This window comes from Lampetra fluviatilis, chromosome 73 (assembly GCF_964198595.1).
Source record: "Lampetra fluviatilis chromosome 73, kcLamFluv1.1, whole genome shotgun sequence".
Lineage (NCBI taxonomy): Eukaryota > Metazoa > Chordata > Hyperoartia > Petromyzontiformes > Petromyzontidae > Lampetra > Lampetra fluviatilis.
The window spans coordinates 3,286,182-3,306,162 of record NC_136347.1 but is presented as its reverse complement, the minus strand read 5'-3'; the positions used below and the strand labels follow the sequence as shown (position 1 = coordinate 3,306,162).

The 19,981-nt window shown below is 49.0% G+C and overlaps 2 protein-coding genes across 2 annotated transcripts in view; both read left to right on the top strand.

Annotated features, from left to right (window-relative positions):
- LOC144953252 (heat shock protein 105 kDa-like) overlaps window positions 1-4,217 on the top strand; it is a 41,130-nt gene extending 36,913 nt beyond the window's left edge. Inside the window, exons 9-11 of the mRNA XM_078883823.1 lie at window positions 309-422; window positions 2,572-2,766; window positions 4,130-4,217. Coding sequence (XP_078739949.1) covers window positions 309-422; window positions 2,572-2,766; window positions 4,130-4,217 — 397 coding nt within the window. The remainder of the gene's footprint in view (window positions 1-308; window positions 423-2,571; window positions 2,767-4,129) is intronic.
- Window positions 4,218-11,381: 7,164 nt separating this feature from the next.
- Window positions 11,382-17,927, top strand: SMIM20 (small integral membrane protein 20). The gene is made up of 3 exons (XM_078883769.1): window positions 11,382-11,628; window positions 12,270-12,326; window positions 17,794-17,927. The coding sequence occupies exons 1-3, from the start codon at window positions 11,520-11,522 to the stop codon at window positions 17,832-17,834; spliced, it is 207 nt and encodes a 68-aa protein (XP_078739895.1). The 5' UTR covers window positions 11,382-11,519; the 3' UTR covers window positions 17,835-17,927.
- The last annotated feature ends 2,054 nt before the right edge of the window (window positions 17,928-19,981 follow it).

Sequence of the window (19,981 nt, the reverse complement as noted above, 5' to 3'; positions counted from 1 at the left end):
CCCCACCCAACCCCACCCACCCACCCACTCCACCCCACCCACCCCACACCACCCCACCCACCCACCACCCCCTACCCACACCACTCCACCCACCCAACCCACCCCACTCCACCCCACCCCACCCCACTCCACCCTACCCCACCCCACACCACCCCACACCACCCCACCCACCAACCCCACCCACTCCACCCCACCCACCCCACACCACCCCACCCACCCACCCCACCCACCACCCCAACCCACCCCACTCCACCTACCCATCACACCCCACCCACCCCACCCACCCCACCCACCCCACCCCACCGCAGGTCTCGCCGCTCAACACACATCGAGACGCAGCTGGTGACCTCCGAGGAGGTTGGGGTCGCGCCGCCCGAACAGCAAAACTCTCCAACCTACGTGAACCTCTACGAAGACATGAGGTGTCCATACTGCACTACTACACTACACTATACACTACACTACATTATACACTACTACACTATACACTACACTATATACTACACTACATTATATACTACACTACATTATATACTACTACATTATACACTATTACACTACATTATATACTACACTACATTATATACTACTACATTATACACTATTACACTACATTATATACTATTACACTACATTATATACTACTACACTACACTATACACTACACTACATTATACACTACTACACTACACTATACACTACACTATATACTACACTACATTATACACTATTATACTACACTATACACTACACTACATTATATACTACACTACTACATTATATACTACTACACTACATTATATACTACTACACTATACTATACACTATACACTACTACACTACACTATACACTACTACATTATACACTACTACACTACATTATACACTACTACACTATATACTACTACACTACATTGTATACTACTACACTACATTATACACTACTACACTACATTATATACTACTACACTACATTATACACTACTACACTACATTATACACTACTACACTACATTATACACTACTACACTACATTATACACTACTACACTACATTATACACTACTACACTACATTATACACTACTACACTACATTATACACTACTACACTACATTATACACTACTACACTATACACTACTACACTACATTATACACTACTACACTACATTATACACTACTACACTATACACTACTACACTACACTATACACTACATTATATACTACACTACATTATACACTACTACACTACATTATACACTACTACACTATACACTACTACACAACATTATACACTACTACACTACACTATATACTACTATAGTACACTATACACTACTACACTACATTATACACTACTACATTATACACTACTACACTACACTATATACTACTATACTAAATTATACACTACTACACTACATTATACACTACTACACTACATTATACACTACTACACTACATTATACACTACTACACTACATTATACACTACTACACTACATTATATACTACTACACTACATCATATACTACTACACTACATTATACACTACACTATACACTACTACACTACAGTATACACTACTACTATACATTATATACTACGAATTACTACCTTACTATATTTTACACTACTATATACAACTACACTACTACATACTACTAGACTACTATAGACTCACACAGAGACCCACAGACTCACACAGTGAGACCCATAGACTCACACAGAGACTTAAAGACTCACACAGAGACCCACAGACTCACACAGAGACCCATAGACTCACAGAGACCCATAGACCCACACAGAGACCCATGGACTCACACAGTGACCCATAGACTCACACAGAGACCCATAGACTCACACAGAGACCCATAGACTCACACAGAGACCATAGACTCACACAGAGACCCATAGACTCACACAGAGACCCATGGACTCACACAGTGACCCATAGACTCACACAGCGACCCATAGACTCACACAGAGACCCATAGATTCACACAGAGACCCATAGACTCATCATAGACACCCATAGCAATCACTCATACATCCATAGACCCACACAGATATTCATAGACTCACACGGAGACCCGTAGACCCACACAGAGACCCATAACATCACTCATAGACTCACACAGAGACCCGTACACTCACACAGTGACTCATAGACTCACACAGTGACTCATAAACTCACACAGAGATTTAAAGACTCACACAGAGACCCGTAGACTCAGAGATCCATAGAATCACTCATAGACTCACACAAAGACCATACACTCACACAGAGACCCATAAACTCACACAGAGACCCACAGCCTCACACAGAGACCCACAGACTCACACAGAGACCCACAGAATCACACAGAGACCCGTAGACTCACACAGAGACCCATAAACTCACACAGAGACCCGTAGACTCACACAAAGACCCACGGAATCACACAGTGACCCGTAGCCTCACACAGAGACCCACAGACTCACACAGACAACGGTTTTATGAAACTGGAGAGGAATTAACACCCACCCCCAACCCCCCACCCCCCACCCCCCTCAGGCACTGTCCACCCAGGCTTGCCTCCGACTTCGACAACAACACCTACAACGAGAACGTGTACGTCATCGCAGACGACCAGGACGACACCGACACCGCCATCGCTCCAACTCCTCGTCCCGGCGTTGCCGTGTTCGAGGTCGGTGGCCCGGACTTCGAGCCGGCCCCGAAACCGACGTCGGTTTACGAGGACATGCGCAGGAACGAAGCATGGTAAACTCTCGCCCGCTCCGCCATCCCGTTCGTGCGTCCGTTGTTCGTCCGTTCGTGAGTTGTTCGTGCGTTGTTCGTCCGTTTGTCTGTTCATCCATTCATCAGTTCATTCATTCATCGGTTCATCCATTCATCAGTTTGTCTGTTCATCGGTTCGTCTGTTCATTCATTCATCAGTTTGTCTGTTCATCCATTCATCAGTTCATTCATTCATCGGTTCATCCATTCATCATCAGTTCATCCATTCATCAGTTTGTCTGTTCATCGGTTCGTCTGTTCATTCATTCATCAGTTTGTCTGTTCATCCATTCATCAGTTCATTCATTCATCGGTTCATCCATTCATCATCAGTTCATCCATTCATCAGTTTGTCTGTTCATCAGTGCGTCTGTTCATTCATTCATCAGTTTGTCTGTTCATCCATTCATCAGTTCATTCATTCATCGGTTCATCCATTCATCATCAGTTCATCCATTCATCAGTTTGTCTGTTCATCGGTTCGTCTGTTCATTCATTCATCAGTTTGTCTGTTCATCCATTCATCAGTTCATTCATTCATCGGTTCATCCATTCATCATCAGTTCATCCATTCATCAGTTTGTCTGTTCATCAGTGCGTCTGTTCATCCATTCATCAGTTCATTCATTCATCGGTTCATTCATTCATCAGTTTGTCTGTTCATCAGTGCGTCTGTTCATCCATTCATCAGTTCATTCATTCATCGGTTCATCCATTCATCATCAGTTCATCCATTCATCAGTTTGTCTGTTCATCAGTGCGTCTGTTCATCCATTCATCAGTTCATTCATTCATCGGTTCATCCATTCATCATCAGTTCATCCATTCATCAGTTTGTCTGTTCATCAGTGCGTCTGTTCATCCATTCATCAGTTCATTCATTCATCGGTTCATTCATTCATCAGTTTGTCTGTTCATCAGTGCGTCTGTTCATCCATTCATCAGTTCATTCATTCATCGGTTCATCCATTCATCATCAGTTCATCCATTCATCAGTTTGTCTGTTCATCAGTGCGTCTGTTCATCCATTCATCAGTTCATTCATTCATCGGTTCATCCATTCATCATCAGTTCATCCATTCATCAGTTTGTCTGTTCATCAGTGCGTCTGTTCATCCATTCATCAGTTCATTCATTCATCGGTTCATCCATTCATCATCAGTTCATCCATTCATCGGTTCTTCTGTTCATCAGTTCGTCTGTTCATTCATTCATCAGTTCGTCCGTTGATCGATTAATTTGTTCATCTGTTCAGACATCCATCAGTTCGTCCGTTTATCAGTTCGTCCAATCGTCCGTTCGTCAGTTCATCCTTGTTGGAGCCTTGGTGTGTCTCCATGTGCAGGTGTGCAGGTGTGCAGGTGTGCAGGTGTGCAGGTGTGCAGGTGTGCAGGTGTGCAGGTGTGCAGGTGTGCAGGTGTGCAGGAATGTGAAAGAGTCAATGGAATGGGAAAGGGTTAATTGAATGGGAATAAGTTAATGGAATGAAAAAATGAGAGAGTTGATGGGATGGGAAAGAGTTAATGAAATGGGAATGAATTATTGGAATGGGAATGAGTTAATGGCATGGGAATGAGTTAATGGAATGAGAAAATGAGAGAGTTGATGGCATGAGAAAGAGTTAATGAAATGGGAATGAATTATTGGAATGGGAATGAGTTACTGGAATTGGAATGAGTTAATGGTATGGGAATGAATTAATGGTATGGGAATAAGTTAATGGAATGGGAATGAATTATTGGAATGGGAATGAGTTAATGGTATGGGAATGAGTTAATGGTATGGGAATGAGTGAGAATGGGAATGAGTGAGAATGGGAATGAGTGAGAATGGGAATGAGTTAATGGAATGAGAAAACGAGAGAGTTCATGGCATGAGAATGAGTTAATAGAATTTGGAAAAAGTTAATGGTATGGGAATGAATTAATGGACATGGGAATGAATTAATAGAATGGTAATGAGTTAATGTCCCGTCATCATCATCCTCCTCCTCCCGTACAGTGGCATGCTGGTCATGGTGGACAATCCCGCTGTAGACGATCAACTCTGGATTGAGTCCTCCAGCTAATGGCTCGCATGAGGACATGGCACCACCCCAAGTTTCACAAAGTCGTTCAACCTTTTCCTTTGTAAAGAGGTTGGGTTAGACCCAGAGGTCGCAAACGGGTTTTGATTCCTTACCCGTACCCGTACCCGGCCGCACCAGGGTCGCAAACTGGTACCCGTACCCGGCCGTACCCGTACCCTACCCGTACCCGGCCGGGTACGGGTAGGGTACGGGTATCGGGTACCTGATTGCGACCTCTGGGATGAAGCCATGTTGCAGGCGCGGGTGGGTTGATTCTAGGAACTTGAATTGTGAGAAGAGACAAGACGTTGGGAAATGAGTGACAATCACGGTGACTCACCAGTGACTCACGGCCTACCCGTACCCTACCCGTACCCTACCAGTACCCTACCCGAACCCTACCCTACCTGTACCCTACCCGTACCCTACCAGTACCCTACCCGAACCCTACCCTACCCGTACCCTACCCGTACCCTACCCGTACCCTACCCGTACCCGTACCCGGCCGCACCAGGGTTGCAAACGGGTACCCGTACCTAGGCCTCGGGCAAGGTAAGGTAAAAGTGTAAAAACAACGAGCCTACCTTTTACCCTACCTTTTACCTTACCACAATACAATCACTCTACCCTTACCTTTTACCCTTTAGCAGGTAAGGTAAAAGGTAACAAGTATAACCCGTAAAAACAAAGTTTTTCACTATACATCCTTTATATGCGTGGCGGCTAGAGTCCTCTCGTCCTCTGGCTTGAGATGGCTGCCACCTATGGGTCAGATGATTGCATTGCACCATTAAGCAATTGGTAATTACATATAATATTTTTGTCCTAATAAGTGTAAAATTTTGGGAAAAAAATGTTCACGAACATTAATTGTCACGCACAACGAGTCTGTGTGGAAAATGTCAGCTCGATTGGATCACGGGAAGTGGGTTAAAAAACGAGCGAAAGATTTGCACGGTCGTAAGCGCGCAAGCGAACTTAATATGAAGGATTTAAAAAGCAACGAACCTACCTTTGTGTGATGAAAAATCATCGACGAGCTGAGCTCTCGTTATGATATGGAATCCCCACCCGCACCGCCATGTGTTGGCACGTGTGTTTAGGGCTTTGCTTCATTTACCACAGTATTACATCTTCTTGGTTCTTTCGGGAAAGTCACGTAGAAGGGAAATCATAAAATAATAAAAATAAAACATAAAATAATTCTCACGACGTTTCGGCCACAACGCAAGCAGCCGTCCTCAGGTGAAGAACAGGTCTGTCGGAAAGACAGCGTCATTTACATCATCATCATCAACATCATCATCATTAACATCATCATCAACATCATCATCATCAACATAGAAAATTATGAAATAAAAATAGTAAAAGTAAAAATTAAAGAATAAAAAAAACTGCGATCGAAATGTCGCGAGTTTTTTTTTTATACACATTTTTATTATTTTTTTTATATTTTAAAAAATGTTTATCTACGTGACTTTACCGAAAGAACCAAAGAATACGAATTCCGGCAGTCACGAAAGTTTGAAGTGAAATATATATTTTATACTACCCCGTGTTAAACTGATCGTCTCCTCGCCCCATTGTCATACTCAGCCGTTGGTGCTATTTCCTTATTGCCACGATTCTTATTCTGTTTATTGACGTGCTTTTATACTGGTAGGAACCTCCTGGTTACACCAGCCCACAGGGGATTATTGTGTCCGTCCGTCCGTCGTGCAGGGAGGGGCTGGGTGGGGAGGGAGGGGCTGGGTGGGGAGGGGAGGATGGGGCTGGGTGGGGAGGATGGGGCTGGGTGGGGAGGGGAGGGTGGGGTGGGGTTGGGTGGGGAGGGTGGGGATGGGCTGGGTGGGGAGGGTGGGGAGGGGCTGGGTGGGGAGGGAGGGGCTGGGTGGGGAGGGGAGGGTGGGGTGGGGTTGGGTGGGGAGGATGGGGAGGGGCTGGGTGGGGAGGGTGGGGAGGGGCTGAGTGGGGAGGGGTGGGGCTGGGTGGGGGGTGGGGCTGGGTGGGGAGGGGCTGGTCACCCCGTGGTGCCCTTATAAAACTCAAAGTTTCACCTACTCACGCCGGCTTGTGCCCGCCTTGACAGCCGGGCATATTTGCGGAATACACCACGCCGCCGTTGACCCTGCAGGCCATCGACCGAGCAACCCAACGTGTTCCTACCAGCTCCCTCCGCACGACAACGTGTTAACTCACTCCGTCTTTATCCTGAAATAAGTTTAACCCGTAAAAACAAAGTTTTTCACTATAAATCCTTTATTATGCGTGGCGGCTAGAGTCCTCTCGTCCTCTGGCTTGAGATGGCTGCCACCTATGGGTCAGATGATTGCATGGCAGCATTAAGCAATGGGTAATTAAATATAATATTTTTGTCCTAATAAGTGTAAAATTTTTGAATTTTTTTTCAGGAACATTAATTGTCACGCACAACGAGTCTGTGTGGGAAATGTCAGCTCGATTGGATCACGGGAAGTGGGTTAAAAAACGACCGAAAGATTTGCACGGTCCTAAGCAAGCAAGCAAGCGAACTTAATATAAAGGATTTAAAAAGAAATATTGTAACTCAATGTTTACCCACTTCCCAATGCGCTATCGACTGCAAACTTGAAATAACTATGCCATACTGACGACAATACTATATTCTATGAGAAAAAATCTAAAACATATATTTTAAAACATTTTACACGCTTTTATTTAACTCACTCTGTCTGTTGTCGTATCCTCAAATCTTGTAACTCATTCTTTGGTTCTTTTCGGTTAAGTCACGTCTAAAAATAAAATAATAAATTAAAATAACATATTATTTTAATTTATTAAATAACATATTATTTTAATTTATTATTTAATTTTTAGACGTGACTTAACCGAAAAGAACCAAAGAATAATTCCTGCAGTCACGAAAGCTCCTAAATTAAGTCTTGTAACTCAATTTCAACCGTATTCATATCGACTGCAAACTTGGTATAGCTATGTCATACTGATGACAAACAGGACCCTGCGGGGTGGGCTGGTAGGAACGAATAACCAAATAATATAAACATAATGTATTATTACACTTGTTAAGCCAGGAAAGCCCCACTGAGTCAAAAGGTTTTTGTAGGGTCCTGCCAAGTGTTTGCAGTAGGGGTCGATGTTGATACACGGACGGACGGACGGACGGACGGACGATATAATCTATTGGTGGTCTGGTCCACTTCGTTCCTACCAGTATAACTATATTTTATCTTCTTCTTGTACTGATAACAATAACTATATTTTATCTTCTTCTTGGTTCTTTCGGTAAAGTCACGTAGAATGGAAATAATAAAATAATAAAAATTAAGCATAATAAAATATAATTTTATTATATTATTATTTTATTATTATATTATTTTATTGTATTGTTTTATTTTGATTATTTTATTATTTCCATTCTACGTGACTTTACCGAAAGAACCAAGAAGATGAATCCCTGCAGTCACGAAAGAAGCTTTAAATCGAAATATATTCTATCATTTAAAATATATATTTTTTAAACGATCTTAGTTTACGCCTCTAATTTTCCACGCTCAACTCACGCTGCCTGTCAATCACCACGTGGTCCCTGACGTCACGGCTAAGCCTCGCGGAGCCACGCCCAGGGGCGGGGCATGTGGGAGGAGGGGGGAGGGGCGATGGGGGAAGGGGGCAGGGGGCTGGGCAGCTCGGACAGTACATTTCATTAAAACGTGTTTTTTTTTTTAAAAGTGTTTTTATATATTTTTTATTGTTGTTGTTTGTTTGGTGGTTTGGGGTTGGCCCCAGGTCTCGCTTGAACGAGGGGAGCCTCCAATGCCCACGATCGCTTTGAGTTGCTGTTCTTCTTACCAGAGGTGTGGACTCGAGTCATGTGACTTGGACTCGAGTCAGACTCGAGTCATGAATTTGATGACTTGCGACTCGACTTGGACTTGCATAACAATGACTTTGTCCCACCTATGAGATGTGGACTCGAGTCATGTGACTTGGACTCGAGTCAGACTCGAGTCATGAATTTGATGACTTGCGACTCGACTTGGACTTGCATAACAATGACTTTGTCCCACCTATGAGATGTGGACTCGAGTCATGTGACTTGGACTCGAGTCAGACTCGAGTCATGAATTTGATGACTTGCGACTCGACTTGGACTTGCATAACAATGACTTTGTCCCACCTATGAGATGTGGACTCGAGTCATGTGACTTGGACTCGAGTCAGACTCGAGTCATGAATTTGATGACTTGCGACTCGACTTGGACTTGCATAACAATGACTTTGTCCCACCTCTGCTTCTTACTACCGCCGTGCCCGCGTGGTAGAAGTAAAATAGAAACAACCAGAAAATGAGAACGGTGAAATGACGCTTTTATAAAACTCGAATTGATCAAAATGAAAAATGTGTAAAAAAAATGTTGAAAATAAAATGTAAATGTACTTTGTTTACGCTGGCGACGGTGTCGTTTTTGCCGTCTGCGTTCGTAAACGACTTTGCGACGACGACAACAACGATGACAACAACAACAACAACGATGACAACAACAATAACGACAACAGCAATAACAACAACAGCAATAACAATGACAACAACAATGACAACAGCAATAACAATGACAACAAAAACAATGACAACAATGACAACAACAGCAATAACAACAACAAAAACAATGACAACAATGACAACAATGACAACAACAATGACAACAACAACAATGACAACAACAACAATGACAACAATGACAACAACAGCAATAACAACAACAATGACAACAAAAACAATGACAACAACAATGACAACAACAGCAATAACAACAACAGCAATAACAATGACAACAACAACAATGACAACAACAACAATAACAATGACAACAACAGCAATAACAACAACAATGACAACAAAAACAATGACAACAATGACAACAGCAATAACAACAACAGCAATAACAACAATGACAACAACAACAATGACAATGACAGCAATAACAACAACAGCAATAACAACAATGACAACAACAATGACAACAACAACAATGACAGCAATAACAACAACAGCAATAACAACAATGACAACAACAATGACAACAACAACAATGACAACAACAATGACAACAACAACAATGACAGCAATAACAACAACAACGATGACAACAACGACAACAACAGCAATAATAACAACCATGACAACTTTCGATTTAAAGCTTTTTTCGTGACTGCAGGGATTCATCTTCTTGGTTCTTTCGGTAAAGTCGTCACGTAGAAGGGAAATAGTAAAATAATAAAAATAAAACATAATAAAATACAATTCTCACGACGTTTCGGCCACAACGCAAGCAGCCGTCCTCAGGTGAAGAACAGGTCTGTCGGAAAGACAGCGTCTGAATGAACACCATATACGCTGCCAAGCCTGGTGGTGTTTCATTCAGACGCTGTCTTTCCGAAGAGACCTGTTCTTCACCTGAGGACGGCTGCTTGCGTTGTGGCCGAAACGTCGTGAGAATTGTATTTTATTATATTTTTATTATTTTACTATTTCCCTTCTACGTGACGACTTTACCGAAAGAACCAAGAAGATGAATCCCTGCAGTCACGAAAGAAGCTTTAAATCGAAATTATTGTATTAAGTTTTATTTTTATTATTTTACTATTTCCCTTCTACGTGGTGACTTTACCGAACGAACCACGAATATGAATTCCCGCAGATAAGAAAGTTTCAAATCACAACTTTAGTTGAAGCTTTAAGTCAAAATGTAGCCCCCCCCCCACCCCTCCATTGGGTTCGGTTGGGCGCGTGACGTCACTTCCGGTCTGGCAGCAAAAACGGAAGTGAGGAGGACCCCCAAAATGGAGCGAGATGACGCGGTCTTTTGAACACGTGGTCATCACGTGCACCTAGTCTGGCACCAGTGACGTCACGTGCACCTAGCCTGGCACCAGTGACGTCACGTGCATCTAGCCTGGCACCAGTGACGTCACGTGCACCTAGCCTGGCACCAGCACCCTCAAGGTGCACCTAGCCTGGCACCAGTGACGTCACGTGTACCTAGCCTGGCACCGGCTCCAGTAGCAGCAGCAGCGTCCTCAGATGACGTCTAGCGCAGCGTCACGAGCACGCCGTCCAATGGGGTGCGAGCTTACACAGCTCAAGCCCCGCCTTCTTTTCCCTTCGCCCCGCCCACCGTCCTTCGCTCCGCCCACACCCTTCGCCCCCCCTACCACCCTTCGCCCCGCCCACTACCCTTCGGCCCGCCCACCACCTTTCGCCCCGCCCACCACCATTCGCCCCGCCCACCGCCCTTCGCCCCGCCCACCACCCTTCGCCCCGCCCACCACCCTTCGCCCCGCTCACCACCCTTCGCCCCACCCACCACCCATCGCCCCCGCCCACCACCCTTCGCCCCGCTCACCACTCTTCGCCCCGCCCACCACCCTTCGCCCCGCCCACCACCCTTCGCCCCGCCCACCGCCCATCGCCCCGCCCACCGCCCTTCGCCCCGCCCACCCCGAGCCCGCCAACGGACCAATGGGAGCGTCGCTTCTTGGGCTTCAAGGTTAAAAAGCGATTTCGAAACCGCGCTTGGAGTTGCTTTCGCGTTCACTCGCTCCGCTGCCGCAGTTGTTGTTGTTGTCGTTCACTCGCTCCGCTGTTGTTGTTGTTGTTGACGCCGCCATGGGTCGCATCACACGCACCACACTCGTCTTCGGAGGCTTCGTGACGGCGCTGGCGGTGACGCTTTACCCGATCGCCATCCACCCCTTCCTGAACATCGCACGCTTTCGTGAGTGCTGTAGACGTACAGTCCGTACTGTACGTACAGTCTGTACTGTAGACACAGTCTATACTGCACGCACAGTCTATACTGTACATAAGTCTGTAGTTACAGTATAGACTGTGCATAAAATATATATACTGTACATACAGTCTGCACTGTACACATTTTATACTGTACATAAGTCGATAGCTACAGTATATACTGTATATACAGTATACAGCTAGGTGTATACATACAGTATATACTGTATACACACAGTATATACTGTATATAAGTCTATACTGTATATACAGTCTATGGCTCTCTGTGTGAGTCTGTGGCTCTCTGTGTGAGTGAGTCTATGGCTCTCTGTGTGAGTGAGTCTATGGCTCTCTGAGTGAGTCTATGGCTGTGTGTGTGAGTGAGTCTGTGGGTCTCTGTGTGAGTGAGTCTATGGCTCTCTGTGTGAGTGAGTCTGTGGGTCTCTGTGTGAGTGAGTCTATGGCTCTCTGTGTGAGTGAGTGTATGGCTCTCTGAGTGAGTCTGTGGGTCTCTGTGTGAGTGAGTCTATGGCTCTCTGTGTGAGTCTATGGCTCTCTGAGTGAGTCTATGGCTGTATGAGTGAGTGAGTCTGTCTCTGCGCGTGTCGTTTTGTGTCCATCACGCAGAGGTCGTGCAGAAGGTGAACCGGGATGGAGTTGATCAGGAATCGATTCAGCCGGGAGGTGAGAACAGAGGGTGGTGGACTGCTGAGACCCGTAGACTCACTCACACAGAGAGCCACAGACTCACTCACACAGAGAGCCATAGACTCGCTCACACAGAGAGCCATAGACTCACTCACACAGAGAGCCATAGACTCACACAGAGAGCCATAGACTCACTCACACAGAGACCCATAGACTCACACAGAGACCCATAGACTCGCTTACACAGAGAGCCATAGACTCACTCACACAGAGACCCACAGACTCACTCACACAGAGACCCACAGACTCACTCACACAGAGACCCACAGACTCACTCACACAGAGAGCCATAGACTCGCTCACACAGAGACCCGTAGACTCACTCACACAGAGACCCATAGACTCACACAGAGACCCATAGACTCACACAGAGACCCATAGACTCGCTTACACAGAGAGCCATAGACTCACTCACACAGAGACCCACAGACTCACTCACACAGAGACCCATAGACTCACTCACACAGAGACCCATAGACTCACTCACACAGAGACCCACAGACTCACTCACACAGAGACCCACAGACTCACTCACACAGAGACCCATAGACTCACTCACACAGAGAGCCATAGACTCACTCACACAGAGACCCACAGACTCACACAGAGACCCATAGACTCACACAGAGACCCATAGACTCACACAGAGACCCATAGACTCGCTTACACAGAGAGCCATAGACTCACTCACACAGAGACCCACAGACTCACTCACACAGAGAGCCATAGACTCACTCACACAGAGAGCCATAGACTCACTCACACAGAGACCCATAGACTCACTCACACAGAGACCCATAGACTCACTCACACAGAGACCCATAGACTCACTCACACAGAGACCCACAGACTCACTCACACAGAGACCCATAGACTCACTCACACAGAGACCCACAGACTCACTCACACAGAGAGCCATAGACTCACTCACACAGAGAGCCATAGACTCACTCACACAGAGACCCATAGACTCACTCACACAGAGACCCATAGACTCACTCACACAGAGACCCATAGACTCACTCACACAGAGACCCACAGACTCACTCACACAGAGACCCACAGACTCACTCACACAGAGACCCATAGACTCACTCACACAGAGACCCATAGACTCACTCACACAGAGACCCATAGACTCACTCACACAGAGACCCATAGACTCACTCACACAGAGACCCACAGACTCACTCACACAGAGACCCATAGACTCACTCACACAGAGACCCATAGACTCACACAGAGACCCATAGACTCACTCACACAGAGACCCATAGACTCACTCACACAGAGACCCATAGACTCACTCACACAGAGACCCATAGACTCACTCACACAGAGACCCATAGACTCACTCACACAGAGAGCCATAGACTCACTCACACAGAGACGCACAGACTCACTCACACAGAGACCCATAGACTCACTCACACAGAGAGCCATAGACTCACTCACACAGAGACCCATAGACTCACTCACACAGAGACGCACAGACTCACTCACACAGAGACCCATAGACTCACTCACACAGAGAGCCATAGACTCGCTCACACAGAGACCCAGAGACTCACTCACACAGAGACCCATAGACTCACTCACACAGAGACCCATAGACTCACCACACAGAGACCCATAGACTCACTCACACAGAGAGCCATAGACTCACTCACACAGAGAGCCATAGACTCACTCACACAGAGACCCATAGACTCACCACACAGAGACCCATAGACTCACTCACACAGAGACGCACAGACTCACTCACACAGAGAGCCATAGACTCGCTCACACAGAGACACATAGACTCACTCACACAGAGACACATAGACTCACTCACACAGAGACCCATAGACTCACCACACAGAGACCCATAGACTCACTCACACAGAGAGCCATAGACTCACTCACACAGAGAGCCATAGACTCACTCACACAGAGACCCATAGACTCACACAGAGACCCATAGACTCACACAGAGACCCATAGACTCACACAGAGACCCATAGACTCACTCACACAGAGACCCATAGACTCACTCACACAGAGACCCATAGACTCACTCACACAGAGACCCACAGACTCACTCACACAGAGACCCATAGACTCACTCACACAGAGACCCACAGACTCACTCACACAGAGACCCATAGACTCACTCACACAGAGACCCATAGACTCACTCACACAGAGACCCATAGACTCACTCACTCACACAGAGAGCCATAGACTCACTCACACAGAGACCCACAGACTCACTCACACAGAGACCCATAGACTCACTCACACAGAGACCCACAGACTCACTCACACAGAGACCCATAGACTCACTCACACAGAGACCCATAGACTCACTCACACAGAGACCCATAGACTCACTCACACAGAGACCCATAGACTCACTCACACAGAGACACATAGACTCACTCACACAGAGACCCACAGACTCACTCACACAGAGACCCATAGACTCACTCACACAGAGACCCATAGACTCACTCACACAGAGACCCATAGACTCACTCACACAGAGACCCACAGACTCACTCACACAGAGACCCATAGACTCACTCACACAGAGACCCATAGACTCACTCACACAGAGACCCATAGACTCACTCACACAGAGACCCACAGACTCACTCACACAGAGACCCATAGACTCACTCACACAGAGACCCATAGACTCACTCACACAGAGAGCCATAGACTCGCTCACACAGAGACCCACAGACTCACCACACAGAGAGCCATAGACTCGCTCACACAGAGACCCATAGACTCACCACACAGAGAGCCATAGACTCACTCACACAGAGAGCCATAGACTCACTCACACAGAGAGCCATAGACTCACTCACACAGAGACCCATAGACTCACACAGAGACCCATAGACTCACACAGAGACCCATAGACTCACACAGAGACCCATAGACTCACTCACACAGAGACCCATAGACTCACTCACACAGAGACCCACAGACTCACTCACACAGAGACCCACAGACTCACTCACACAGAGACCCACAGACTCACACAGAGACCCACAGACTCACACAGAGACCCACAGACTCACCACACAGAGACCCACAGACTCATCACACAGAGACCCATAGACTCACACACACAGAGACCCACAGACTTACCACACAGAGACCCACAGACTCATCACACAGAGACCCATAGACTCACTCACACAGAGACCCATAGACTCACTCACACAGAGACCCAGAGACTCACTCACACAGAGACCCATAGACTCACTCACACAGAGACCCATAGACTCATCACACAGAGACCCATAGACTCACTCACACAGAGACCCATAGACTCACTCACACAGAGACCCAGAGACTCACTCACACAGAGACCCACAGACTCACTCACACAGAGACCCATAGACTCACTCACACAGAGACCCATAGACTCACCACACAGAGACCCATAGACTCACACAGAGACCCATAGACTCACTCACACAGAGACCCATAGACTCACCACACAGAGACCCATAGACTCACTCACACAGAGACCCATAGACTCACCACACAGAGACCCATAGACTCACACAGAGACCCATAGACTCACTCACACAGAGACCCATAGACTCACTCACACAGAGAGCCATAGACTCGCTCACACAGAGACCCATAGACTCACTCACACAGAGAGCCATAGACTCACTCACACAGAGACCCATAGACTCACTCACACAGAGAGCCATAGACTCGCTCACACAGAGAGCCATAGACTCACTCACACAGAGAGCCATAGACTCACTCACACAGAGACCCACAGACTCACTCACACAGAGACCCACAGACTCACACAGAGACCCACAGACTCACCACACAGAGACCCACAGACTCATCACACAGAGACCCATAGACTCACACACACAGAGACCCACAGACTTACCACACAGAGACCCACAGACTCACCACACAGAGACCCACAGACTTACCACACAGAGACCCACAGACTCACCACACAGAGACCCACAGACTCACCACACAGAGACCCACAGACTTACCACACAGAGACCCACAGACTTACCACACAGAGACCCACAGACTCACACACACAGAGACCCACAGACTTACCACACAGAGACCCACAGACTCACACACACAGAGACCCACAGACTCACCACACAGAGACCCACAGACTTACCACACAGAGACCCACAGACTCACCACACAGAGACCCATAGACTCACACACACAGAGACCCACAGACTTACCACACAGAGACCCACAGACTTACCACACAGAGACCCACAGACTCACCACACAGAGACCCACAGACTCATCACACAGAGACCCACAGACTCACCACACAGAGACCCATAGACTCACTCACACAGAGACACATAGACTCACCACACAGAGAGCCATAGACTCACTCACACAGAGAGCCATAGACTCACTCACACAGAGACCCATAGACTCACACAGAGACCCATAGACTCACTCACACAGAGACCCATAGACTCACTCACACAGAGACCCACAGACTCACTCACACAGAGACCCACAGACTCACTCACACAGAGAGCCATAGACTCACTCACACAGAGACCCACAGACTCACTCACACAGAGACCCATAGACTCACTCACACAGAGACCCAGAGACTCACTCACACAGAGACCCATAGACTCACTCACACAGAGACCCACAGACTCACTCACACAGAGACCCACAGACTCACTCACACAGAGACCCACAGACTCACTCACACAGAGACACATAGACTCACTCACACAGAGACCCACAGACTCACTCACACAGAGACCCACAGACTCACTCACACAGAGAGCCATAGACTCGCTCACACAGAGAGCCATAGACTCACTCACACAGAGACCCACAGACTCACTCACACAGAGACCCACAGACTCACACAGAGACCCACAGACTCACCACACAGAGACCCACAGACTCACCACACAGAGACCCACAGACTCATCACACAGAGACCCATAGACTCACACACATAGAGACCCACAGACTTACCACACAGAGACCCACAGACTCACCACACAGAGACCCACAGACTCATCACACAGAGACCCACAGACTCACCACACAGAGACCCACAGACTCACCACACAGAGACCCACAGACTCACCACACAGAGACCCACAGACTCACCACACAGAGACCCACAGACTCATCACACAGAGACCCACAGACTCACCACACAGAGACCCACAGACTTATCACACAGAGACCCACAGACTCACCACACAGAGACCCACAGACTCATCACACAGAGACCCACAGACTCACCACACAGCGGTCTCTGCGTTGCTCAACTCTGATCTTCTCCCTCCCCCCCCCCACTGCTCTCCCCCCCTCCCCCCCTCCCCCATTCCCCCCTCCCCCCCTCCCCCTCCCCCCCTCCCCCCTCCCCCATTCCCCCCCCCCCCTGACTGTCCAGGCATGAAGGTTTGGTCCAATCCCTTCGAGCCCAAGAAGTGACACACACAGAGACACAGAGATGAGAGGCAATTCCACGCTCAGTCAGTGGGCACCAGCGTGGCCTCCCTGCCTCTCCTCCCTGCCTCTCCTCCCTGCCTCTCCTGGCTCCCTTCCCTGCCTCTCCTCCCTGCCTCTCCTGGCTCTCCTGGCTCCCTTCCCTGGCTCCCTTCCCTGGCTCTCCTGGCTCCCTTCCCTGCCTCTCCTGGCTCCCTTCCCTGGCTCTCCTGGCTCCCTTCCCTGCCTCTCCTCCCTGCCTCTCCTGGCTCTCCTGGCTCTCCTGGCTCCCTTCCCTGCCTCTCCTCCCTGCCTCTCCTGGCTCCCTTCCCTGGCTCTCCTGGCTCCCTTCCCTGCCTCTCCTCCCTGCCTCTCCTGGCTCTCCTGGCTCTCCTGGCTCCCTTCCCTGCCTCTCCTCCCTGCCTCTCCTGGCTCCCTTCCCTGGCTCTCCTGGCTCCCTTCCCGGCCTCTCCTCCCTGCCTCTCCTGGCTCTCCTGGCTCTCCTGGCTCCCTTCCCTGCCTCTCCTCCCTGCCTCTCCTGGCTCCCTTCCCTGGCTCTCCTGGCTCTCCTCCCTGCCTCTCCTGGCTCTCCTGGCTCCCTTCCCTGCCTCTCCTCCCTGCCTCTCCTGGCTCTCCTGGCTCCCTTCCCTGGCTCCCTTCCCTGGCTCTCCTGGCTCTCCTGGCTCCCTTCCCTGCCTCTCCTGGCTCCCTTCCCTGGCTCTCCTGGCTCCCTTCCCTGGCTCTCCTCCCTGCCTCTCCTGGCTCCCTTCCCTGGCTCCCTTCCCTGGCTCTCCTGCCTCTCCTGGCTCCCTTCCCTGCCTCTCCTGGCTCCCTTCCCTGCCTCTCCTGGCTCCCTTCCCTGGCTCTCCTGGCTCCCTTCCCTGGCTCTCCTGGCTCCCTTCCCTGCCTCTCCTGGCTCCCTTCCCTGGCTCTCCTGGCTCCCTTCCCTGGCTCTCCTGGCTCCCTTCCCTGCCTCTCCTGGCTCCCTTCCCTGCCTCTCCTGGCTCCCTTCCCTGGCTCTCCTGGCTCCCTTCCCTGCCTCTCCTGGCTCCCTTCCCTGCCTCTCCTGGCTCCCTTCCCTGGCTCTCCTGGCTCCCTTCCCTGGCTCTCCTGGCTCCCTTCCCTGGCTCTCCTCCCTGCCTCTCCTGGCTCCCTTCCCTGGCTCTCCTGGCTCCCTTCCCTGGCTCTGCTCCCTGCCTCTCCTGGCTCTCCTGGCTCCCTTTCCCGGCTCTCCGTCTCTTACCGTGCGAGCCGTCGACCGTGAGGGACGGGGGGAGGGGATGGGGGGGTGCGTCAACAATCCGACTCGACACAAATCTGCGGCGGGTGAACTTTCTTTTAATGGCGGCAACCTCGTGGTGCCGGCTTCACCGTCACGGACACCGACGACGCGACCTCGTCACCGCGACGACCTCGTCACCTCGACGACCTCGTCACCACGACGACCTCGTCACTGTGTCGTCGTCATCGCGACGGCCTCGTCACCACGACGACCTCGTCACCACGACGACCTCGTCACTGTGTCGTCGTCATCGCAGCGACCTCGTCACCACGACGACCTCGTCAGCGCAGCGACATCGTCACTGCGACGACCTCGTCACCGCGACGACCTCGTCACCACGACGACCTCGTCACCGCGACGATCTTGACAATGCCTGCTGCTGTATATTTGAAGTCCGCGTCTCTTATCATCATCACGGTGGCTATGAGATGTTGACTACCTGACGACGTCACGGTGATGACGTAACGGTGATGACGTCGCGCTGATGACGTCACTGTGATGTCACTGCGATGACGTCGCGGCGATGACGTCGCGGCGATGACGTCGCGGCGATGACGTCGCGGCGATGACGTCGCGGCGATGACGTCGCGGCGATGACGTCGCGGCGATGACGTCGCGGCGACGTGGGCGGTGACGAAATAAAATAACCAAAACCACCCCGTGACGTTTTGTTTCAAAACGCTCGCTGACCAACTCACTCGCGATCCAACGTTTCGCTGCAAACCGGGGGGGGGGGGGGGGTGTTTCAAAAATGACGGATCCAATTTCAAAGCAGTCGGTGGCTTTCAAATCGGGGTCCATCTTTTTGAATCGCCCCCCCCCCCGTACAGACCCCTATCATGTCTTCAGCTGGATATGTGACCGCCCCAAC

Coding starts and splice junctions, on each gene's coding strand:
- SMIM20 (XM_078883769.1), top strand. CDS start 11,520: ATGGGTCGCATCACACGCACCACACTCGTCTTCGGAGGCTTCGTGACG. Junction 11,629..12,269: donor CCTGAACATCGCACGCTTTC/GTGAGTGCTGTA, acceptor TCCATCACGCAG/AGGTCGTGCAGAAGGTGAAC. Junction 12,327..17,793: donor GGAATCGATTCAGCCGGGAG/GTGAGAACAGAG, acceptor CTGACTGTCCAG/GCATGAAGGTTTGGTCCAAT.